Source organism: Stigmatopora nigra, chromosome 4 (assembly GCF_051989575.1).
Source record: "Stigmatopora nigra isolate UIUO_SnigA chromosome 4, RoL_Snig_1.1, whole genome shotgun sequence".
Lineage (NCBI taxonomy): Eukaryota > Metazoa > Chordata > Actinopteri > Syngnathiformes > Syngnathidae > Stigmatopora > Stigmatopora nigra.
In genome coordinates, this window is record NC_135511.1 from 13,967,264 (window position 1) to 13,993,950 (window position 26,687).

The window sequence follows — 26,687 nt, forward strand, 5'->3', positions numbered from 1 at the left end:
AACATTTGCAACTCAATCCAAACAAACCTGCCAATGGGAAGATTTTCTCAGTTGCAAATGACAAACTACGGATTGTTTTGATTTCATTATGCAGCGAGTTTCTGCAAAAAAAACGTCTAAAACCTTCCTTAATCCAACCACATGATCAGAAATCAGTTTTCAAACCACCAGAATCAATTTAAAAAGATTATCTTTAAAATATAGTTGACTTCTGTCCATTTTCACATAGATGTAATACTACCCCAATTCTTGCTACTATAGTTTTCCTCCAATTGAATCATTTATTGCAACTGATTACAACATAAAACAAATACATTCAAACAAGGACTGTAAATTACAACGTCTCTTACATACACGGAATCACAAAATGTAATCCTTAGAATAGTGCAAAAACCCCAAACTATCCCAAATTAGGCACACAAGTCATTTAAGAAAGTTGCTCGGCGACAAACTAACAACAACAAAGTACGAAACCCCCCCCTCCCAATAACTCCGCAACCCCAGGGGAAGCAATGGCACAGTTAGATTCATCAACAGGTGTCCACCGCCCCCCCTCACCGCCAGTCGCCGAGTTTTAATAGCGCTTTGATGCTTTTGATGTGTACTCAGCTCCAGTGTACCTTGCGAGGAGATAATGAGGGCCAATAATGATTCCTGAGCTTGAGGGGTTAATGTAATGTAACCAATAGTGTTGCTAATTACATGCTGCAAACTATTTGTCAGGCTTTCCATCTGTTCGATTCGAAATTATGGTGGAAAAGCGGCTTTTTTTGTAATCAATTCTTTCAGTGTCATTGACCTCCAATCGTTTGGCTTTTTTTGGACCTACTAGTTCAAATGGATTGGACAACTAATGCAGTCAATGAGTTAAATAAAGTCCATAAATAATTATGATGAATATCTTTTATCATTCAGATATCTTTAGTAATCAAACCTCAATATTCAGACAAAAACTGTCCACAAAAAGAAAAAAAATGGACGCCCAAGTTGCGCTATTATGAAAATCAAGTCAACAAAAAGGTCATTCTATTATAAGATCAAAGTTGTGATATTATAAGATTAAAGTCATCATATCATGAGAATTAAGTTGTTTTTTTTATGTTCTTGTAAACCAAAAATGGTTTGATTCCATTGGCTGAGACAGTCATCGACATATTAACACCTAAAAGATAAGTGCGAACACAAAAATGGCATTTGGCGATGCTTTGTCGTGCGTTAAAACATGGCCAGTCTGAGCGCAACATTCCATCCATTGACAGGAAAACAAAAAAATGAGTTAACATGAAGCAAATATGAAAGTGTTGGCGACAAAAGAAAGCAACAAGCGAGAAATATGACATTGTTCCGTTTCTACACCTTACAAAAGGTTTTACCCAAAGGGACTTTACACTTGAAAGTGTGAGAAGAGTGCAAATTGCATAGAGTCGCGTGAAACTCGTGTGAACCAACCTCCCGCCTTCTAGCGGGTTCGAATCTCCATCCATGGGTTATTTGAGAAATAACCGTCATATCCCATAGCCCCCAAAGGCACCCCCCAAGACCAGAGAGACCAGAGTGTGGTACTCTTCTCTTCCGTGGATTTTGATTCAACTTACCTTAATTCAAAAACAGTGTTCATTATAAATCCAGAAACGCCGGTCTCCGAGGGCCCGGTGGATTAATAAGGACAGCGATGTATTTTAAGCCGTAAACTCAGTTCCTCACTGTCCTTAATCTCCTTCCTACTTCACAAGGCCAAATTAACACCTCTCCTCAGCTCTGACGGGACCTCATTAGCAAACTTCCAGGGAAAGAAAGAAAGAAAGAAGCGCCGAGCGAAAAGAGGAGAAAAAGAAGGGGAAGCGACCAATGACAGTCACCAGCTCTGGGATTAACCCTTTCTCCTCCTTCGCAGGCAAAAAAAAAAAAAACTAGGTCGGGTTTCTAATCAGTCGCCTGGTTAGCGATAATTAGACGGCGCGATTGGACCAGAAAGTGGGTGGAGGGGAGGAAGGAGGGTGCTGAAGCTGAAATGAAATGAATAAGAAAAGAGAGAGAAACCTGTCATGTCGCAAACACTTCAAAGGACTTGGCTTTTCCTTCAGAAGTGGCGTGATGAGGGTCCAAACACCACGGGGCGTTCCTTCGGGGTCTCTACACTGGGATGGGCTGAAAAGGGCGGTGGAAGCCAGGAGTGGCTTATTCCCTTATTCTCCCACGAAAACACTCCCGGACTTTTATGTCCTGAACCACCTGTACGGCGCATCTGGCGGTAAGCGTCAGTCCATCCCAAAGCTCCACCCCCGTCGCCAGTTTACATCTGTAGTAGGCAAACTACCGCTGGTTAAAGTTCAGCGACCTCTGCAAGCCGTTCATGAGCAATAAGGTCAAAAGTGGAGTCGGCAAACAACATTAGAGAAGAATCTAGCGGGAAATCATCATGAAAATAATGGCTGAAAATGCCTCTGTCAACAAACTAGTGGAAGTTACACAAGAGAGGCAGAAAAGGTACCCGAGGAGGCCTCCAGCGAAAGAGCAAAAAATAAAAAAACGAGGAAATCATGGCTCATTATCAGCCATCTATTTTATCTACTGTGGAACATCTCTGGGCTCCCAGTTGTCAGACATCAATGGGGCTTAAATTAATCCTGTGGGTTCCTGTTTGCACAATAAAGATACGGAAGGCCGCTTCTGATATTTGTGCAACTTTACAGTCGGAGTAATTGAATTAGCACACAAATCAGCCGACATGGCAGAGTAGTGTATTGAACCCCGTCGCCCCGTTGCCAGGGAACGTATATTGGCTTGGATGTAGTCAATTATAAAGAATTAAAAAGAAGCTGCCAATAATCACTTCCGAGAGAGGCCAACGATCCATGCGGAATGTTCTGGGTTGGAGTTTTTCAACGGGGAGGGGGGGGGCCAGGAAACATATTTGCCATATCGTTTCCAGAAGTGTCTGCGTTGCGGACTCGAACGCAACAACGCAAATGTGATTTATGACCTTGGTTTAATGGCTAGAGGCAGAGACGTGGTAGGTATCAGATGACTTTTTCAATATGGCGCCGTCAAACGGGGGGCTCAGCCAATGCGCCATCACAACAGGAAATGAGGGCTTGTCTCGGCAAGAAAATATGAGAAGCCAGATATCTGATCATCTAATGGCAGATAGATGCTACTTCACTTTGACGCCAAAGGCATCAGTCAATAAGCTCACAATGAAAAATATGCCATGGATTCCTTCATTGTAGCACGTGTGATATCATTGGTCGAAAGAAACGCAGCGGTCTTGGCTGATGACATAGTCAGAATCAATCCGTGTTTCCCGAAAGACATCAAACAAATGGGTCGTCCCAGAATTGGAGAACGTTTTAGGTCCTCCCTTGAAATGTATCAATAATCCACATTTACAAATAAAACTACAAATACTAAAACATGATGTTTTTAGGTCAATTTACTATTACCAAGACTGGAAAAACCTCGAAATAAGTCTGGAGTGGCCCTTAAAATGCCATTTTCCTCTCTAAACAAAATGCCCGCAATGATCTGATCAAAGTTGTAGAAACAAAATTCCCGTTAGTCCAACTCCTATGTTACACCTACTCCTCTGTTACTCCTACTCCTATGTTACTCCTACTCCTATGCTACTCCTACTCCTATGTTACTCCTACTCCTATGTTACTCCTACTCCTGTTATTCTTCCTCCTAAGTTACTCCTCCTCCTATGTTACTCCTATTCCTATGTTACACCTACTCCTATGTTACCCCTACTCCTATGTTACTCCTACTCCCTTGTTACACCTACTCCTATGTTACCCCTACTCCTATGTTACTCCTTCCAAATTCTTCAAAACGTTTTTGCCTTTAAAACAAAATCAAAGGTTTTCTTCTGGGAAAAAAAATCAATAAAGATTTCCAACAATTTCAAACGAACACTGACTGACAAGTAAGTACACGTTTTAGACAATCCATATTTGGGGTTATCAAATCATGTCCGAATGTTTTCCTTTGGCATTTTGGTCTGGTCAGATGAAAACTAGAAATGGTCTACTTGAATTTATATTTCTAACTTGGACATTTGTTTTGTAACACAAAAAACAAACAAGTCAAGAACTCACCTGGGCTTGAAAACTCTTGAGAACTGGTGCCACCATCTCCCGGACCTCCTACATGGAAGGAACAAATAAACCATGGTAAATAAATGGCGTATGTTCTTGTTCTGGATATTTCAACTGGCAACATGCGCGAACACGGCGTGGGCATTTACGGCTAAACCGACAGGGTTTTCTGCAGGCGTGTTTGAAAAGTGGGGCTTTCCAGTAGCCCGCGTTAAAGCTCAGGATCCAGACTGTGAGCTCCCACAGCCCCAGGTAAGGGGATTGGGCTGCCACTGATGACAGCCTGATCCCGTCTTAAATGCCTGTATTTTACTGACAAGATTACCAAGCGACACTGCCTGCGTATTTGGGCTGGAAAAGGCGAATGCACCGGAGCGCAGCCGAGGCATATGGCGGCAAAGGTGTGTTTATTTAAAGAAGAAAGCAATAACCATTGTTAATATTTTTATTATGTCATTAAGATTCTTCTCTTTTATTGTTGACTGTAAGTCGCAACAGTCAAGAATGCACAATGAAGAAGGGAAAAATTGATAAGTCGCATCAATGATAGGAAATTGGTTTTAATTTTTCATAAACGAATAACTAACATACGTTAAAGTAACGGTAGCAAAATGGCATTTGTTAAAATAACAGTTTTTCGGGTAACTATAACCTAAAAAAAATGAAACGTGACAGTGGTCAGAGAAAAAATGAAAATATATGTGAGTTGTAGTTAGAAAAATACGATATTTGGTTGTATTTTCTTTTCTTCGCTCTTTGGTTATAGTTTTTTTTAGAATATGTTACATTAGCAGACATAATTTTATCCCAATTCCCTCCATTTTATTGTTATCACTACACTGTATAGTTTGTTTTTGGTCTCTGTTCAAATAGTCTTCACTCACAGACTATTCTATATAATATTTTTGTTCCACTTCATTTTTTAACACATAAATAACAGTTACCTCAAATCTGACTCATATACGATTTTCCCCCCAAAATCTTGCCTCATTAGCCATCACGACTGTGTAGTTGATCTCAAAATGACCTATTTTTAAATCCTAAAAACGAACCTATCCATCATACCACTTCAACACAGAACCCAAGGAAACATAACACCTTCCCTACTCTTCTAAAATCTTTACATAAAAGCTAAAATCCATATTTTTTGTCTTAACAATAACAATTCAAGGCACGATGAGGCTCATTTTGACCCACAGCACCCAAAAATATCACTACCTGCCAATATCTACAGTACTAATGCACCATACACAAAGGAACACAGCGCTAAATGGTGTGAATGGCACCTACTTTTGTAAATGAGTATGTGTATCTCACCTCTGGTACATTTCTCCTGAACTCCCTGCTCAGTTCTAGCAGATGCTTATGAGAATGTTCACTTTCCTCTTGTCGACCCGCCAGTTCAGATGCTACAGAGTTGAGTTCCCTCTGCAAACAGACAAAAAGACAAACACCATAGTGAGCGGACCCAAGTGAAAAAAAGACAGAGCAATTTACCCTGCCAAAATAAAGCAAGCATAAATCCACCTTGCAATTTAAAAGAAAGGGAATCTTATTATTATTATTATTGCCATAATGATAGTCTAGCAGTACAGATACTTACAGGCAGTGTTTGCCTATAAATAATTAACTCAAATAAATCCGATGCCTACAGTAGCACAAGGCCTTTTAGATAATCAGTATTTGAAATAATCAATATACTTTCAACCGCTATAGCGCCAGTGAGAGGCTGGCCAGTCACGTGTAGAAAACCCAATAACCCAACAAATAATCTTATCCATTAATAAAGCTTCTTCTTAATTGAAGGACTGTTTCAAAGTCTAAACCAGATCTAATAATTTAAGCAATACACCCATAGCCCAATAATTTAAAAAAAAAACACAATACCAATATAAATGCACATTTATTTTCATCCATCGTTATATTGATTGGGAAGAAGTATTCAATAGTGAGTAGCCACTCCCATTGCGTTAGCCCTTCAGCTACAATTGCCCTTGCCTTGTTGACTGCGTAACGTTTGCTTACATGTCAACGCGATAGGAAATGAGAGCTCCACCCAGTCGACATGTCTGAAGCACTATTCAGAGCTGTCCATGCAACGGGGCCCTTTATCAGAACCTGGCATTCATGCCGTACGCCATCCCAAAATCCAATATTATCGATCCCTCATCCAATTCCCGGCTCTTTCAGCAAAGTACAAAAAAAAAAAAAAAAAAAAACGAAAGGCAATTCTAGAATCTACTCACCTACACTGACTATTGAGTGACCAGACAGCTGTATGCTCACATTTTTCATTTAAAACTGTGATTCATTATAACTAAGAAGCTTTTTTAGGGGTATTTTAAAGTACAATGGGAAAAAAAGTGCTAAGGATTATATTAAAAAGGGAGTGTATTTATGAAGGCGGGAAATAAATGGACTGTGTTTTAATTAAAATACATTAGCAGGCTTACTTAAAAGGCAATTTGATAAATCCTTACACACATGAATTCAACTTTAGAGGCCTGGTGGGATAGTAGCAGGTTGTCGGTCAGAGCCGTTAATTGAAGGGCTATAGGTTCAAGTCCCTGGACTGACAAGTCACTGAGCAAATTGAAGGTATAAAAATCTGCAATACTTTATGCCACAGCACTGTATTTTACTCAAGTTGTCACTTTTACAAGTTGTCGAATGGGTTTTTCAGGCCTCCAGCCATGGCGGCCGTGTACATACAAAACCAGTTTGTAGATTTTACGGCATTAAATTGTTTCAGATGAGGTGATGCCAAAAAGCGTAACGCTATATTTGTGAGTGTGAAAATGGAATGGTCACTGCAGATTTTAAGAGTGACGTCAAGTGAATTGAAACTTAAATGTTATGGATGGTAATTTAGCCAAAACAAAAATCTGTGGAAAAATATAGAATGTATGAAGTCTGTCTCGTATTGAAGCAATCAATCGATCGCCTTTCAAAATGATTTTGGATCAATACGTCGTCCAGAAAGGCAAGCTCACCAAGTCCAGATCGATAATGTCGCAGCGTAAGAATATGAATCCATACGTCGATATATTCGGTGAGTCATTACATTCCATCCCTAGTGAATGGCTAGACTGTAAAGGCAAAGAAACTCTATACATAATGATAATACATACTACGGTTGTTTAGGAAGGTGTATTTAGTGTTGTGGATCATTAAAAAGGGATTAAAGTCAGTAAAATAACAACAATCCATCAAATGAAACCTCTGTTACAATGATAACTTGAAAAAAACTGTCTATTTTAAGAATTACATTGTAAATATACAATGAGTAGTTGTAGCACTGAGGTGATAATCTGTAAAATAAAATAAATAAACGTGAAGGTACTATGTTGACACTATGAAAGAGAGTATTTTCTTTTTGTCACTACACATTTGGATAAATATTGATCTATGCTGTTGAGAAATAACACTACATTTACCTTAAATCAAGTACATTTCTCTAAAGTGTTCATGAGAAATGAATTGAACACGCTGTAAAAAATACAAAAAAAAATATAGACTTGGTCTTTGATCATTTGACAGGTTTTTAAAAAGGGCATGAGGGAGCAAATTTAAAGTGTGTGGCAGTCGGGTCAATACAGAGATCCTGTCATTAAGCTTGTGCCAGTCAAACATCCCGCTATAATTGATGAATGTCCCCTTGGGAGAGAAAAGCTGTCATCGGGGCCCAAGCCAAAGGGAATTTGTGCACGGATTCGTCGCTTGTGTCCTCAAGTCAATCAGAGTTGGGATAGCTCACTGACTTCTGACTCGGAAACAAAGACCAAGAAGCCACAAGCTTATTGGCTTTAGTAAGATAGACCTGTAGCGCCTTGGAAGTCCAGAAATGGCTCTGAAAGCAATGTGTATGTCGCTGGAAAGCAATATGTTTGTTTACCCGAGTTTATTTTGTCTTAAAAAGGTAGGTGGGATGTTTTTTGCGGATGTTCTTGTAAGTATGGTCTCGAACTTTACAACATCAACATGGACATCATCAGACAGCGATGCTGGGCACCATGGAAAGGAAAATCATCTATCGCAAATAGGAGCCATTTCTAAATCCCAATAACAGTCTGCCATTATTTAGTATGTTGTTAATTATTTATACAAAGGCTATCACATCATTTCCCCCCCCCCCCTCCCTTCACTTGGAAATGAGATTAAAAAAACTTTCCTTAAATGTGAAATAGAAAATGGATTTATCCAATTGAAATAGTAGAGGCAGATTAGCATGTGTTCCTTGTTATGGGATCTTTCTTATAATCCAATATATATAATATTTCGCCAATATTATTGGGGAAGTTTTCATTAAATGTATGAGATGACCAAAAAAATGCTGTTATGAGCCATAAGAGTTCAAAATACTCACATATGGTATACTCAGTGATCAAAATAACTACTTACATATATGGTATATTAAGTTGAGTTCATACTTGGAGTGCTTTTAAAATTTAAGACTACATGAAGAGAGTATGATATTTAATAAATTGATTTTTTTCTGTATATTCTCTATGGAGCATATGGTTTGCTCTAATTTGGTGAACACTGCTGTTTATAATTCCTTTCCATGCATCACTTATTGAATCCCAAATAGTGAGAGTGTATGAGAATTTGTGTTTTATTTTTTTTGTTGAAAACGATGCCCGGGCATGCCTTGCATTGGCATTTTGTAAAACATTATTCATAATTATCTATGTATTTTATTCCCTCTTGTTGGCTAATTCTTTCTCACTGTAGTAGTAGTGGTAGTCCCATTGCGTGTGTTAACTCACCTCATAATTTATTAAGTTTCAATAACTAACATACATACCAAATTTTCTACTATATTGACCACTTCCGTGTATAAGCCGTACCCTTAAGATTGCCTCAAAATCGTTGAATTGTATGAGTGGAAATGTTTGAAGGAAAAATCTTGATAGAAATTCATCGCACATGGTATTTCTGATATAATGTATGAATTGTACGTAGTTTTCACCTAGTCTGGGCGCAATAATCGCATGACATACACATTACGCAGTTACCAAGGCTGATATTTTAATGATCGACCGTTAGACCTTTGATCAGCCTTAACAACTATTGGGATGTTGTAAACACGGTAAACACTACAAAAACATGTATCAAAGCTTCTCGCATCTACCCACTCAGAGTACGTTTAAGTATGGTAAAATAGCGGCAATGGAGTTTTTTTATATTTATTTTCTTGAATTTCAGTCATAGAAGTCTAGATAAATTTAGTTTAGTCTAATTTGTGCATATATAAGGCATATCCTTGATTCGGTCATTATTTTTTTAGTTATAAATACGGCTTATATACGAGAAAATACGGTATATATACGCAAAATAGTGCACAGTCGATAGGACACAGTCATTGTTGCAATAATAGTGATTATAAGAGTGAATTCTAAACATTTTTTTGCGATATATATCACCCATTGCAAGAAAACGCAAGAGTTGATAAATGTGGGGTGTGGTTGCTGATTATATTGAGTAGACTATAAACAAAGGTCCCTCTCTCTCTCTATTGTTTGGGGCCCCGCCTTATATGAGAAAGATCAAGTTCGATAGATTATGACATCAGACGATGGTATCGAGTGTAATAAATTTCCCTGGCATGATGGATAAAGGTGTTTTTTTTTAGATATTTTCGTTCATAAATGTGCAGGGAAGACGGGTAGAGTTTTCTGCAAGAGGAAGTTTTTAAGCTAAGGTGCTAATGAATTGCATAGCGAAGGTTTGACAGTGATTCATTAAAAAAGGTTCGCCTTGATTACATCTGTAGTAGTAAGCTTTCTTGGGGCTGCTGGCAAAGATAAAGCAGGGTGGAAAATGTTGACAAGTGAAGAGGAATAAAAAAAAAAATCTGCCAAAAGTATCGCACTAAGGTGGCTTGAGTTAAAATCACTATTGTACGCATGGCTTGGACGGCATAAATTAAATGTGGGAAAAAAAAGGGGAGGAGGAGAAAAGAGGCAAAGGCAGATGGGGTATTATTTTTTCTTTTTGTATCCCAACTAATTGCAATCATAGGCAGATGTTGGAAAGTGTGACAGCATCAGCAGAATTGCTGCTGAGAGCACAGAATCTTTGTCTAAAAATAATCAGACATTCTGTGTGCTGCTGTTTGTTATAATGGTAATCGATGCTGGAGGCTTTGAATTCCATCAATTTATAGATCCACTCTGTTCTGCCTGGCGACCGTACGGCTTCACCACCCCCACCGCGTCCACACTGAACACAGAATCGTGCACAGCTCCGAATCAGGGGTTTTTATTTTCTATTTATTTATTTATTTATTTTGCACAAAACAGCGTCCGGCCACTCCGTCTCCGCCTAGCCTGGCGTTTAGATAAGTGTGGTTCCCTTTCATAAAGAGCCTTATCGCCACCTGTCCTCTGTCAGACGTAGCATTGTTCCATAGCTCCCCCAGATTAGCTTTGCATCTCAGATGCCAATTTTAGGAGGACGAATGATCAATAAATCAAACGTCCGCGATCGATGGCCCCAATCATTGCAGTCTAGTCCGTCCTTAACGTTATTACCGCCTCCTGCCGCGGGCATCGGGTCGGGTGGTGAAAGTGTGTGTGTGTGAGGGGGGGCGAATTTTGCGAGCTTTGTAGAAAAGCAAATACATTTTGCAGCCATGTGACGGCCGTAATTTACTCTTATCAGTACTCCTTGGCAGGAATAACTGCTCAAATGTGTACGCGTGGGTCTGTAAACAAGGAAGGGGAGGCTTTGACCTGCTTGACCCGGTGGTCCAATTGCCAGCCGAGAATCGGGGGGGCATTTCTCTTGGTCTGTTTAAGCTATAGCGACCATTCTTTCAATTCCAGTCTGTCAATTTGTTCCAAAACTTGCATTAACACATTTTTTTTTTATTTCTGTTGTTGATGGAAGTTAAGCAGAGGAAGCAATATAAATCTATAGATGTCCAGACAGAATAAAAAGACCCCAGGGGAGGGTTGACTAAAGACCATGCCACTGTGATGCACCACACTACCTACTGTAGGTCAAATACTATTGACTTACTGTATATTTCCAACACCAATAAAATTCTGCAATTAACAGGGAATGACTTTGTGGTATCGTACTAGCTTTGACGGAGTAAAAGTCCATTTTTACCTAAAGAAAATTGGGCTGGTTTAGTCCGGTTTGTCATCTTCGGATAAGATGGAATGTTCTCCAGATAAATTCGGGAAAGATGGAGGTTATTATCTTTGGGCCTAAAAAATGGAAGATCGGCACTGCTCTAAATCAAGCCAGAAATCTTGTCATAATTTTTAAACTTTGACAGTTCATCACTAAATCTAGCCAACTAAGAGACTTAGCCTCTACCAATAGGAAAAGAATTTTCACGAATATAAGGCGCACCACATTATAAGGCGCACTGTCAATGAATGACACTTTTTTGTCCATATATAAAGCACACTGGATTATAAGTCGCCCTGTCTATTTCGGAGAAAATTGAAAACTTTTAAGTGCGCCTTAGTCATGAAAATATGGAAAATCATTTTTTTTTACAATCAAAAACACAAAGAATCCCTGAACTCCATTTTTTAAAAGCTCAAATTCAATAAAATATCCTGTTTTTCACAAAACCTAGAAGTTGTGGCAAGTGTCAAAAACACAGTGATACACCGAGATGCTAAGGACTTACCCAGAGTTAAATTCCATTTCATTCTGACACCTCTTTAAACTCGGGACTGCTACGGCTGATAAAATATCCAAAATAATTAATCCCCAGTATGTCAGACTGTCTTCAAACAGGAAGCTAAATCTCACCGAAAAGAAAAAAGAAAGAAATGACTACGAATGTTGTGAAAATCAGCAAAGGTGTGACCAGTCAGCCATTATTCGTCATATTATTTACAGTTTTTGGCACTCCATGTGGAAAAGGACGGCCTACTTGTCAACGTGTCTCCTATTTTCATATATAAGAAAACATAATTACACTTATTTCTTCTAACTCAATGTTGTCTGCAGTCAAAACACTCGCAAATTTTCCGCTTATCTTCGATAAGGCAAATATTGTTAAAATAAATATCGTACATGGAAATATCCTCCGATTAGAAATAGTGTGAACTCGATACAATTTATCAGGTGAATCCTCCAAATGGAGATCTTAAAGAAGACCTTATTTATCATCATTAAGGGCGGCCATTGTTCTGCTTCTTTTTTACAACAGTGTAGTTACAATCAGCATGGCTATTTTCATTGTGCAGTACATTCTTTCGGACTAATGACACAGTTGTGTGATTCATTAGCACGCAAGTAGGGTGAAACCAGAAGAAGAGATGATTAACTCATGTGGTAGATGCTGTCCAAGCTGTCTTCAATATAATTGTTTATAATGTTGTAGCGAGTTAAAAATAGAACAAAACTACATATCTAAAATAGTCGAGAAATAAATAAGGTCTGAGAATTAAATAGGTTCATCTATATATTTTTCTTGTCTGATTTATAGCGTAGATAGGCACCATTGGTATTTTTATAGAAAGCTAAAGACCTAAACAAAATGTTGTTAAGTTTCTTAACTAACCTCGAATGTTGCATTCAGGCGAGTCTCGTTTTTTGCGGCGCTCAAACTACGCTTGTCGACAAAAAAATTGTAGTCTGCCTGCTGCGAAACAACTTCTAGTTCATGTAAAAATGTATTATATCAGACTAATACCTCACTATTTTTCTAATATTACTTTAATCTCTTAACATCACGCCAAAAGCTTTCTGATGAGATAACACCAAAATTCTCAGCTCAATAAAAGAAACATAAGCAATAAAAGGGCATTCATCTCGTAATAAGAATATATTGGTATATAGTACATGTATATGATTTCATTTTCGGGCTATTTGTGGAATTGTTTTGGGACTGCTGTTCTAATATTTTGACAATTGTATTAGTCTGATCATTTTCTTTTTGTCTTTCTTTGGATTTTTGTTGACAGGACCACAAAGTCACATGAATGAGAACGCCTACTTGATTGGCTGATTCTTCAAGAGCGATTTAGTTGATTTTGTAGGGAAAACGCAGTCAGTCCGGACATTGCGTCGGGGCCTAATATGTAGCGAATTGGAAGTTGGAGAAGCTCCAAAAGAAACGACAACAGAACCACTAGCTTTAGATAGAAAGTTCTCCACTTGAACAAATAAATAAAAGACAAGGTTAGTTTTCCAATTTCCTTTAAAAGTAGGGGGCGGTAAATTGGAGTCGGTTTCTCTCTAAAGCTCCACCATTCAGGTCAGTTGGTAAAGGAGAGGCTGTACGAAATGCAGTTGTCGCCGCGATGGCCCACTTTTACCAGAAACGGTGAGTCGGAGTAACGCACGGCAACGCAAGGCAACGCAAGGCAACGCAAGGCATGGCAGCGAACCTGCAATTGTTTATTCTCTCTTAAGAGATGTCAATCTGTTGGCTCTCAGGTGTGCTGCTCTTCCTCTTGTTTTTGTTGTTTTCTCCCCCGTACTCTTTCACCGTTCCCCCGTCGATTGCGGGGAGATCAAAGCTCGGCTGCTGGAAGAATCTGAATATTTCAGGTACGGGATAAGGCGGCCACGTTTCGCACCACCTGCGAAGCGCCGAGAGAGGTCCCTCCTCTCGCTCAGGCTTCGTTGCGGGACCCTGGGGGCCCGGCGACATAAAACCGAGACCACCTGTCTAAGAGAGAGAAAGAGAGGGAATGCTACTTTACCCTCCTTCTCTCTGCGGTGCTTTCATTTTACAGCATTTGAACCAAAAATAAAATGAATCTAAATAGAGCGGTGAGAGTGGGAATAAAACTAGTGCTGACAACAAGCAGCTCGCCGCTTTTGAGTTCTGTCACAAAGGCACCGAGATCTGTACTCGTGCAGCAGAATGGGAGCAGACACTTAAAAGGGCAGTTTATACATGAATCATTTTGGAATGTGCCATCTTCTGTGGCAAAGGGTAACACTGTATATATTAAAAATTAGCCTGGGCGGGGAGAGAGAAGTATGTTATTGTTGTTTTTTTTAACGCAGTGTGTGGTCATAGTCAGTTGAAATATATACAGTTAAAAGCTAATGAATTTAATTACAATGATAATTGGGCTGCTATAATGAAATGAGCAAATGAGTCTGATTTTTGGCCATTTTTACGCTCTGAATGTGGTCTCTGTTGCGCACTTTTAATCAAGCGCTTGTTTTAACTAGTGATTAGCCAAATTTAAAGATTTAGGTCGATTGGTAGAACCGGTATGCTGGCAAGATTAGATTAGATTAGATTAGAATTTTCAGGAAATGTCTTAGTTGCAAGACAGACACAAGACACACAAGACATTGTAGAACTAGTTAAAAAACCTGGAGCCACACAAGTAATTCATAATCGACCAATTAACGATTATTCTCTTGTTTAGTCAACTAACCCGTTCACGTATCAATCATGTGATTTAACAATGATCATTTACGGATCGGTGATAAGTGGTTAGCATGTCGGCCTCACAGTTCTGCGGTCGAGGGTTCGATCCCAGGTCGTTCCTTACTGAGGGGAGTTGGCATATTCTCAGAAAATGAACAAATAAATTGCTTTTTCACTGAAAACAATTTTCTTATCCTCTATTCCCAACCAAATATAAATATACTATATATCTGCAACACATCAACACACACCCAGCAGGGCTAGTGAAAATACTTTCCTCTATTTTGCACACACACACCGTGTGTGTGTGTGTGTGTGTGTACATGTGCAAATGGACCGTGTACGTAAATGTTGAGTGCGAGATACTGTAAATACAGAGGATGCATACACGTATGAGCTGAGGGGTGTTACTGGTACACGTTCCACGCTAGCGCTTCCTCGCGTTGTCTCTCAAAAGGCCCGTTAAGTCTTAACGGCAAATTCCTTACATTCATCTGTGTCAGGGCACTCGGCGCACATTAGGCGTTTACACGAGAGGAAACAAAATCTATTTGATGCTACACTGCCCACGCGTTGACTCCCCTCCTCCCCATGCAGGAGATCCAGTGTTTAACTTTCATTTCATATTCTGAACAAGCGGGTGGACAGACAAGAGGCTGGAGCCATTGGACTCCATTACACTGTAAATCAGCTTTTAAAAACTGGACCTTTCCAAAGCCATAGACCAGCAGAAAGTCTCAAGATATTTGTTTTGATTGGCTTTGGAACGTGCCATTGATTTTTTTTTGCCGTTCCTCCGAATGATCTATGCGAACTGCAGAGTAGAAAAAGTCACACTTGATATTTTTTTTGTCGCCCACTCTGACCGCTCCCCATCTCTTACAATCAGTGGTGCTTAAGGAGAACAAGTTGGGGTTAATCTGGAGCAGGTCATTGGCGCTCTGCACATTGGAAATGTCAGCAGAGATATGCAGGCCTTTCTTAATATACCGCACTAAACCAGCTAGGGTGACGGCACTGAGATGAATGGCCGACCGGGAGGTGTCCTACTCGCCAAAATCACCCCAGCGAGGGAAAAAAATATATCAATCAATTGATTTATAGCCATAAATCAGGTCAGGGTTTGATTGTATCAGCAAGTCATATGACCAATCAATTAATCCAGACCTAGAGGCCCGGTTTTCCACAAGAAAGATTCATTTGGGTGACCGTTTACCCATCAAACGAGGATTGTGTGAAGTCCAGGACCAAAAAGCATATTTTTATCAATTTCCACTGATTAAACTCAGGTGGGAATCAAAGGACACTTAACTGAGAAGGAATAATTGTTCCGCACTCTCCTTTGATCGTCAAGCTTATATCAGCAAAAGCAAGTACAGTACATAAGTACTTCTAGATCCGTCTTTGACTGAACAAGCAGGATGAGAAGTAGCGACTATACTTCTAAAAAAAAGAGCACCCAGTCTAAGAAAAAAAGGGAGTCACGCGGAACAAATAGCAGACTATTACGAGCCACCCGCAGTCAGGTTTTGGTGATGAGACAAGCGGGACAAAGCCGGGGAAACAGCTGGGTGAACAAACTGTGAAAAAGCATACACGTGGCGGGCGTATTTGTTTGGTATTCCGTCCCAATTGTGAATTCCAATCCGCGTTGTGACACCGGCTTTCTCGGTCCGATGCTTCCCATCTGTAACTCTGGTGTCAGGGTGTCTCCCAGGACGAGTTTGGAGACTATGGGGACGGCGGAAAGCGTCAGGAGCAAGTAGAGCACGACAGAGTGTGCTGCCAGAGTCTTTGCCTGATTTTAAACGTGGCAGAAGGTTGGAGTGTGGCAGTCGTGCATCCAAAACGAATGAGAAATGTTTCCTAAGGAGAATATTTCTGCTGGGATTACAAACCGACGTCTGCGTCAAAACCTTCATGCCTTCCTCAATTACAGCTAGAATAATGCCGGAAACTGCGTCAAATCTGGCATTCTGTGTTTTACGAATTATAAATGCCACTTTTTCACATGGTGTGGCTGGCTTTGCAATTTCTATTTTTCAAATATTATACGATATTGTCCGAAATGATAGTTAACACCAGCCGATCATGGAATAACGTCAACTTGATTCCCGGTGGGCCAGACCATTTTAGATATATTTAGATTTTTTTTCATAAATGGATTAAAATAACTGGATTAAACGCCTTGAATATTCAGTTTTTTTTATAGATCTAAAACAATGCTTATTTTATCTTTTTTTAAAATTATATTTTTAGATTTAAAAAATGATTTTTGAACTAAAAACACAAAAAAATGATTAAAAAATTACTATCATTGATGTAAAAGGGGGAAAATCAAGAAATTTAATGCACATCTATACTTTCCATTTTAATTTCATCCTAAAACAGAAAGTCAGCACTCATGATTTTCATTTCCGGGCCACACAAAGTGATGTGGCGGGCCAGATTTGGCCCCCAGCCCGCCACTTTGACACATGTGGCTTAGAGTGTACCTTTGAACTGATAATCGATGAATTACTGTATGTTAGTAGGCTGCTAGGAAATGCATGCACACAAAATGATAGTTTTGCTAGTATACAACAATACTTGAAAAGTGCAGGTAATGTAACAAGGGAATAATCTGCTCTCAAACTCCATCTGAGCCAGTAAAAAGAGAATGTGTAGAAAAGCAGAGGCGGGAATCAACCATATTCAAGACACACACAATTATACTACAGTGGGGATCCATTATTCATCTCAGAAACATTTTTCATTTAAGTGTGGGCCGAATATGAGCAATGATGAATGCATCGCCCAGAATGCAATTTGTATGTAAAATAACAAAAGATTACAGGCTGCTATGTTTTTAAAGCCGATGGAGTTTGTTTGCCATCTAAGTATAAAATACTTTCCTCCAAAAGACAATGAGAACTGAGCTTCTTGAAATCACTTAGCCCTTAGCTATGTAGCTTCCTAGTTATTACGGAAAGGTCACAATAAAAGGCTTGAGTGACGAATGAGCAGAACAAAAATAAGTATTTCCATTTGGTAGCCACTTTTAAAAGTGAAAAACGGGCGAAAAACAAGCCAAAACGTCCGAACATTTCTCTCATTTGTAGCCAATCAGCAAAGACTCTCGAAGAATCAGATCCTGCAGACCAATCAACGAGTTCCGTCACTCCGTACTGCCCGTTTCGGTTGGTTGACTTTCAAGGCCTACAAAGTACCTTCCCCTTTCCCATCTATTCATAGCACCAAGATTGAACACTGCTTCCTAACACCAGACATTCCCACCACAGAGCGTGTAATACAACTCATTACTGGGCTTGGAGGTTGCAGAGGGCTCTGATAGGAGTGACAAGTACAACAGACAGAGCATGGAGGGAGGGGGGCTGCTACACAAACATCTCAATCATTCCTACCAGACGGTACCGCTTTAAAAAAAAACAGCTTTAACACTAAAGCAAAGCAATTGATTTCGGAGGTTGGGCTTATAAATCCTTTTAGAATGAAAGAGAAAACAAAACAAAACAGCACCGATGCCGCCATTTCATAGCAAATGGTTCTCCCCACTTATAATGTCTTCTGGAGTCGTTAGCTTACGAGCAAATTGTGGCAAATCGCTAAGACGAGCGCGGCCGATGTATCTGGGTCAAACGCATTGATCTCGGCGCCCGACCTCGCTTTGTGCAGATTTCAAGTGACCAACGGCTTCGATTTGGTTCTGGAGGAAGCAGAGGGTAGGGGTCCGCCAATGTCTGCTAAGGGGGAAGAAATAGGCCAGGAAATATAAGAGCTAAAGTGACCTTATGAACGTTTCCCAACTTCGGGGCAATTGCATCACTAAAGGCAAAGCGATTGACATATTAAAAAGGCAAAAACTTTAAAAAGGGTTGCCGTTTTTAAGCATGCCACCAGAAGGCCAAGAGTGTTGACAAAAGGATCACTTTTGGTGAACTTTTGCTGGTAATGCAAAGAATTGAACCTCATTTGGTTATGTTTTTGAAAAAGCAAGATTAGAAACAAAAACTTGAGGATAGTATTTATCAATTTTCTCTCAAATTGACTTGTAATGACCCTTTGTTAACATAGCATGGTTTCACAGTTCAAATCATTGGCTGAAATATACCTTGAATCCTGTTTTTTTGTTTAAGGGCATTTTTAAACACATTTTTAAACTAGTATTGGCCATTGATAGAAAGAATAATCCTAACAGGCATCTTTAATTATACAAAAAAAGTGAATGACTTTGGTCAAAAGTTGCCGTTTGTTCTTCCAACGTATGTTTCAATACAGCCGTGTTAAATGTCAACAAACAGTGGCGAGAAAAACAATGAAAAACACTGAATACAAGTTTTAAGACAGCTTGAGAGATGAGCTAAAACAAACAAACAAATAAAAAAAATGGAAGTGTCAGGAGATTGGGAAAGGATGTGAGAAGTTGTCAACATCTCCCATTCTGTTGCTACGTTTCAGACGGAGGGGAGCAAATGGGCCTAATTCACACAGGCTGCGTTACGAGCGTCTCTGCTGTCGAGCAGTGTGAGCGGGAATTAGATCTGTGGTTTGCAGCCTTCATCCCTTCCCAGACAGACTTGTTCCGGCTCAGAGGCGCTGGCTAATCCGTAGCCCTCTCCCGCTCGCGCTCCCGGAAAATGACTTCACACAGCCGCCTCAAACGCTGTGCTGCGATTCTCGACTGACTGACTCAACCCTTTGAGAGGGAAAAAAAAAAACCTCAGCAGGGCCTTTCCTAGCTCATTTAACATCCCAATTCCTCCCCAAAAGCTTACCCCGAGAGATGAAAACAACAAGGAAAACAACTACAGCCCCCACTTGATGATTTAAGGGCCCTTTTCCTCCGGAGAGGTGTCAAAACCAGCAGTGTACAGTAAAGAGGAATTCAAAGAACAAGGAGTTTGTTTGGTGCTAAGTGGTGCTTTTCAGTCCAAATATCACTACGCAGGTATGACATGAGCAAAACTAGTGTATGACATTTGGGTTTGGGTGTTTTTCAGGCGTCCAATTGGATTGAATGTCAGTTCCTACCAAGGCTATTTGGTCTTCTGGATATAACTATGCATGGAAGAAGGCTTCATCTGGGGTTATCTTGCCGTTTTTTGGGGTGAAGGAGGTTAATTTCTTGGAATAGGGTGGTCACTTCCTATGGGATTAAGGGAGGAGTAGTGAAGGTCAGTTAAGACGAGATTTAGACGTGGACAAGAAATGTGGGGGGTCTGGGTATTGGGGTTGCTCAAGCCAGTGGGCAAACAATGACGTTGTAGGTTTACAGCAGAAGTAAACATTATGTGCTAAATAATAGAACAAAAACAAGTCAAATTTAGTACTCTAGAAATCCACTGATTGTTAGAATTGCACCCTTGTGAGAACTGGACTAGAATATGATTCCAATCCCAGTTGAGAGGGAGAAAACCAAAATAAAATCCAGTATCGTCAGCGGTGCTCGGACGTTTGGTCGCTGGTCTTTTGGTTGTCGGTCTTTTGGTCCCTTTTGGTCGCCGGTCAAATGGTGAAAGAGACGTTACTGTTGAAGTCAGCTTTCAAAATTATATTCATGAGAGAGAGTTTAATATCTAAGAAAGAGAGTTCAATATCCAAGTACTGTTTATTATCTAATAAACCGGTCACGGTCGTCACACCATAAGCGCTATGGATCGCAGACCAAAAATCTTCCAAAATCTAACATTGAATGCATTTTCACACTCCGTTTTTTAACATCTATTTCACAGTTTTCCAGTTGTTTTGCCGGCAGAATTCTGGCAGTCACACTACGAGCCTTTCACCATAACCGGCTTTAAAAATACATGCGATTAAAAGAACATCTACCAGACTGTCTTCCCCAATTGAAACATTCCTAACCAGTGAACTGACACCACAACTTCCGAGCAAGTTGTTGGGGCAATTGAGAAAAACCAAACCGACATCACCAGTAAAAAAAATAATAGAAAAAAAAGCCTAATATGGAACAGTACAGCAAGCGAGAAAAAAAATGTGATTTATCCCTTCACGGCCTTTTGCCGCTAAATTAAACTGTTGAGTCCATTCCCCCCACCCCTGCGCCAGCTAGTTATCTTTCCAGGCTAATTTAACACTATAATTTACATTCCATATAAAATACATGGTGATGTGAAGCTGTCAAGGCTGTACATCATTTGCAGAGCATGCTCCACTTTCAGAGAAAAGGACGGAATTAGATCATATTCATGATGCAATTAAACACTTCAGTGGGAATCGATGTAAAACCGATGAGCCCTGAAAACAATGCATATGGCAGAGAACATTAGAAGACATTACCTAGCCTGGGTGCAATTTTCCAATCCTCCACTCTACTCTCCACGTTCTCCAGCCACATTCATAACACGTGGCGATAATAAAATCATTTTTCAGAGAATTATTCAACTACTAAATTGCCCGTGGTAAGCGAGTATCAGATGAATGAGATGTGAATTATTAAGTAGGGAAACTGTTTGTTCTCACCACGGGTGTAGTAATTGGCCAAATGAGGAGTAGGGTACAAGAGGGCCAGGTTACCAGAGAAAAACAGATCACACATTAAACGTCGGCGTTGATGTACAAACGTCAAAACTCCATCAGACGTCCAAGCCTCCAGCTGAGTTGATGCTATCGACCACTTTCCCGAGAGTGGGGATTTCTTATGGGTTACAAATGAGAAGCTTCTATTTTTCTTTGCGGAATATTCACGTGATGTAACCTGGCGCCGGGTGTGTTTGGAAAAACGGGGCGCTGTGAGGGCAAAGCGATACAACGCCACCTCATTGCGTTTTACATAATCCAAAAGACAGCCGAGTAGACCACATACAGATGACTTCAACTACCTGTCACTGTCGTCTACGCAGCCATCAGACTTAATTCTGACTGGCTTACAGATATGGCTTCAGAGAAGGCTGATGTACAACAAGCAAAGTAAAGCAAAAAAATGGCTATTTCAAGCCCAATTTCTATCCAAACGGATGCGAAAAGACGGGAAACAAGCAATATTCAAACCGTCACTTCTTATAACTTGTAATGTAAAGAATGAGCCCCGCTAACTAAGACAGTAACAATGCTTAAATCCGGTACGAGTTGAATACATATACCATATTTTTACGACTATAAGGCGCACTGCATTATAAGGCGCACCCTCAATCAATGACACATTTTAAAAAAAAGTTTCCATATATAAAGCACACTGGATTATAAGGCGCCCTTGTCTATTTTGGAGAAAATTTTAGACTTTTTAAGTGCGCCTTAATTCACTTAGTGAATTAAACATAATGAAAAACCTGTTCTATTAATACAAAAACTTCCACTACCAATTCGAAATAATATCCTGAAGAATGTTCTGGTTCTAAATCAGATTCCTTGATCGATTATCACAATAATCGTAGCCTTTTCGTCCGGAAATTCCCAGTTGTAAAGGGAAAGGATACAGAGCCTGAGCCAAAACAAGTGAGAACAAATGCCACCTTTGTGTATCCAGAGTCATTTGTACTCAGCTCAGGCAATTCCAGAAGCTAGCAGATAAAAGTCCTGACCCCCCCACACCCCCTTCATCCCCAGTTACCCATCTCCCGTATTTCTTCTCACTGACAAACATTCTCCTTCCCCCTTTTCATAAGCCAGAGAGAGAGAGAGATGAGGGTAGTGTTAAAACAACTCTTGTTGTTCTTCCCTCTGCCGTCAACACTCCTCCCTCCCAGACGTTCCCCCCACCTAGCCACGTCGATACGGAGAAGTGACTGCCGTTTGCTTTACGATTGTCTCGTTTTATTCCGTTAGCCGCGCTTTTTCTCCTTTCTCGGCTCTAACCAGTCGGCCCAGCTACGACAACAGAGCCATTGTCTCCTTAAGCGGAATAGACGGAGGACGGCGATTTACCCAATTCCTTGGCTTTTCGTCACTTTATTAGCCTAGCGCCACATTAGCGTTTCTACTAGCCGGCATTGTGTGTTTGCTGGGAACAATTAGAATATGACAAATGATCCGTCACCGCCATCTATCAGGTCCGAGCTGACAGGAATCCTATAGACGGGGCAGCCATTGGTCCCCCGCTCCCCATCTCTGGGGTCCCGTGCTTTGGTATCCATGACAACGCGCAAGCCACTTGCCACGCTTGCCACTTCACAGTGAGAGATGAGCGCCCGTGAGTGGCTTTGAAAATTAGCCTTTGACACAGTGTTCCTCTGCTCTTCCGCCCTCCGTGCCTACGGCGCGGCCCCTTCGGGGGCCCGCCGAACATTTGCTGCCCTTTTACGCATTCTGGCCAACACAAACACAAAAGCCACACAGCCAGACTCTTGCATAAACAGAAGTTTCTACCATGCCTGAATATTGGAGCTCAGCTAGACCACATTTTCAGCATTAAAGTCACCCGGTTACTGTATTTTCTCGGCTATTGACCGACTCTGCGTATAAGCCGCGCCCTTAAAATGGCCTTTAAATCGTTGAATTTTACAAAAAAATCGTCACATGCTGTATTTTTTTTGTAAAAAACGCGGCTTATATGCGAGAAAATATGGTACCTATCCAATCCAGGAGAAGAATTACCACTTCATAAAGTAGGAGGGTTAATAATTGGACAAAAAAAGAAAGAGAAAGCCACAATAACACATTTGTGAAGCAGACTCAACCATGAATTTTCTACTAAACTGAAAATTATTATCATATTTTGCCTTACTGGCTGTATGTATTGAATGACTTTTTTCTATTTACGCAACTCAGAATGTGAATACTGCTACAAATGAGCATGTGCAAAAAAAAAAAAACAAGTTAAATAAACCAAAGCGCTTAGATATTCAATTTGATTCTCTACAACGTGAACTCAGACACACCTCTTTAAGACGATGCATTTAGCAAAAACTGCACTTGGCAGCTTTGAATCCTGATCGGAACACACAAAGCTGTGAAAATGCACTACTCTTGTCAGAAGCAATGCTTGTACAGTGTATGATTAATCATATTTGGAGAAACATTAAAGGGAAAGGAGGTAAGAGTGTCAACTGATATAACCCGCCACTGACATCAAGCAGAGGCAGCTAGCTCATTGATGTGGCAGCGTCTCATTTTCACCAAGCAGACAGTTTTGCAGCGCCTTGCGGTTCTTAATTATCTCCCGACTTTGTCTAATTCAATCAACACAACTCAGATCTGGGTGCGAAATGGCACTCGCATCCCCTCAAGCTCAGCAAGTCAAAAAAAAAAGAGAAAAAAAAAAGAAAAACACTGAATAAGTGGAACAGGCAAAGTGACAAAATGGCATAGCACATGAGAAATTTGAGTTATTTTACCTCCCGGGCTGAGACCTCATCCGAGGGGAAGGGGAGCTTGACAGAGGGACCAATCAGCTTTTTGTTTTAAGTTGCAAAACCGCATTCGGCGGGAGACGTGGGAGTCAAACGCTTTGATGGGACTGCACATGCTGCCATATTGTGGTGCGGGAGGTCACTTGGCCGTCGTTGGCTAACGGCATGGGATTGTACGGTCTCACGTCGGCCGCTGAACAAACGGCAATGGGAGACTAAACGTCAAGCCATGGCGTGTGCATATGGGCTGCTCGCGTGCAGTGAATTTAAAAGGTCTTTGGTGATTAAAGTAGCTGGCAAAAAGTAAGCGAGTCAATGAGGAGAGTCGGCCTACCACTCATTGGCCCGTGACTCAATTTGAGAGTGCTCGGACGTTTGGTCGCTGGTCTTTTGGTTGCTGGTCTTTTGGTCATTGGTCTTTTTGTCCCTTTTGGTTGCTGGTCTTTTGGTCCCTGGTCTTTTGGTCCCTGGTCTTTTGGTCCCTGGTCTTTTGGTCCCTGGTCTTTTGGTCCCTGGTCTTTTGGTCCCTGGTCTTTTGGTCCCTGGTCTTTTGGTCCCTGGTCTTTTGGTCCCTGGTCTTTTGGTCCCTGGTCTTTTGGTCCCTGGTCTTTTGGTCCCTTTTGGTCGCCGGTCAAATGGTGACAAAGACGTGAGAGTTTACTATCTAAGAGAGAGTTTAACATCTAAGAGAGAGAGTTTAATATCTAAGAGAGAGTTTAATATCTAAGAAAGAGTTTAATATCTGAGTACATTTGACGACCAAAACGTCCGACGACCAAACGGCAGGCGACCAAATGTCGGCTCACAAATTTGAGAGATACTGCAATATGATCATTCCATTTCAAGAATATTCTCTCAAACAGCAGATGAGGCGCCCGTGTCGATCTAAAGCATTTACTTGACAATTAAGTGCCAAATGTGTTTTGCACTTGCTCCACACTGCCAAAGCTAACAATGGCAGATTAGCGAAGCCCGTCTCATGTTGCGGCGGAGGTTAATGTAAAGTGACGGGGCTAAGTCGGCTACAATTATGTATGCATAGAACGATATTGTGGCACTTTGTTACATCAGATCACGATTGGATTAAACTGTTTCCTAAACAATGGAAGTTTGATTCCATTTTCAGCTGTGGGAAGATAGCAATCCTTGTCAGAACAAAGGCAGTTTACAATTCCTTTTTGTTTTTGCTCTTCCCATTGATATTAATGGAGCATGGCATAGTACATGCTCACGGAGGATGTCAACAATGTAATACAAAGCCTCCAAAGCTCCACAGTATGTTCACGAAGCTCGCCTTGATCGACGGTGGGCTCGTAGCAGATCCCTCAACCAGAAGGTCACGATATCTGACCAATAATCTGCTATTAATCCTCCCACAGTCATCTATTAACCCATCCCATTTTTATCACCCTTGTTTTTTTTTCCTAACAGGACAAACGAATCAAGTGTCTTTATCTAACTGAGATATAGACTTCCATATCAAGGCCCCTTGACGTGAACTTCTAGGAGAATCTGTAGCAAATGTGCCAGTCTCGTGGGGTATTCCCCACCGTCCCGTTACCTTCGATAAATCTCAGCGCTTTACGATTGGGTACATAAAATGAGTCATAGATCTAGACGGTAAATAAGAGCTTGTCAAAGTGGCTGACGCCAGGTCTGAAACCCCTCCCCCTTTCCCTTTGCCAGATAGTCCCTCTGTACACTGACCATCAGACTGCTGCTATTGAACTTGGGCTAAAAAGGTTCTCATAAATAACACTAATATTTCCCTCAGGGCATGTATGGTACTACGCGGAGTCATGCTTGCATCAGCCTATCAAAGAAAATGCTGCATAATAAGAGCAATAGTGTCGGAGTCCAAATATTTTGTAAATCCAATTTGTTTTATTTTCAAAATTCCTGATTCCAATCACATTTTTCCGACAAGAAAGAGAAGACGTTACAAAATCCATCCATCTTACGTAACTTCAAACTCTCCGCTGTACTCCAAGACAACATTGATGTCTTTTAATGGACCTTCAATCCATAGTTGCAAATGAAGCATGCAAAACGTCCCATTAAGTAACTCCACTTACAGTGTATTTACTCTGGTTGTTGTTTGGGTTGTTTTTTTAGAAGCAGTCCTCTGCTCGACTCAAAGACGGCAACGGGGGAAAATTCGGCCCGTCGGGGGGATCGGAGGGGGCGGATCTTCTCCAAATGTACTAACAAAATGATGGAGCGTTGCTCGGCAGCCCAGCTAATGATTGCAGCCGTTTGGTTTACACTGGTCCGGATTACTCCCTGAATGACCGCCTTTGCATATTAAACAGACAGCCAGGGCACAACCGGTTAGAGGGCAAGACAGTCACGACACACCGGCAGTGTCACTAGTTTATGCTAAAATGGCTAAAAAGGTACAAACGAAAATGCAGCTAGTAGCCAATTGTTCATTTAAAAGGTGACATATCTGCTTGACATATGCCAACACAAATAAAAGTAGATTTCAATTTTCAATTAATTATTATTAATTAATTAATTAATTATAATTAATTAATTAATTAATTAAGGCAATAATAATAATAAAATAAAATAATTTATCTTGCTTGGTTTGTGTTTTTGCTGCTTTTCTGTCTTTTTTTATTGCATTTTGGTATTTCGTTTTTTTACCTAAGTCTACAATGTCTATAATGTGTGTCTATAAATAAAGTTTTATCCTACCCTAATTATGAGTAACAACTTCATGTTTCTTGTTAAAATGCCAATTTTAGTGATTATCACAATTAAAAAACATTAAGAAATTGCTAGATTTTTTGTTATCAGTCCCTGTTTTAAAATAAATGGAATAAAGTCATTTTACTGACTTCGTATCTCAAAATTATCATTCAATTTCTTTTGAGGCAATCGGATTGATTCGTATTGACCCTCGAAGTTAAC

The 26,687-nt window shown here is 40.4% G+C and overlaps 1 protein-coding gene across 4 annotated transcripts in view; it reads right to left on the reverse strand.

Annotated features, from left to right (window-relative positions):
* The window catches only part of LOC144195758 (homeobox protein cut-like 2), an 82,896-nt gene that overhangs the window by 44,044 nt on the left and 12,165 nt on the right, over positions 1-26,687 (reverse strand). For all 4 annotated transcript variants that reach the window (XM_077715580.1, XM_077715581.1, XM_077715578.1 and 1 more), the window contains exons 2-3: positions 5,415-5,525; positions 4,098-4,145 (exon numbers count right to left, since the gene is read on the reverse strand). In XM_077715580.1, coding sequence (XP_077571706.1) covers positions 4,098-4,145; positions 5,415-5,525 — 159 coding nt within the window. The remainder of the gene's footprint in view (positions 1-4,097; positions 4,146-5,414; positions 5,526-26,687) is intronic.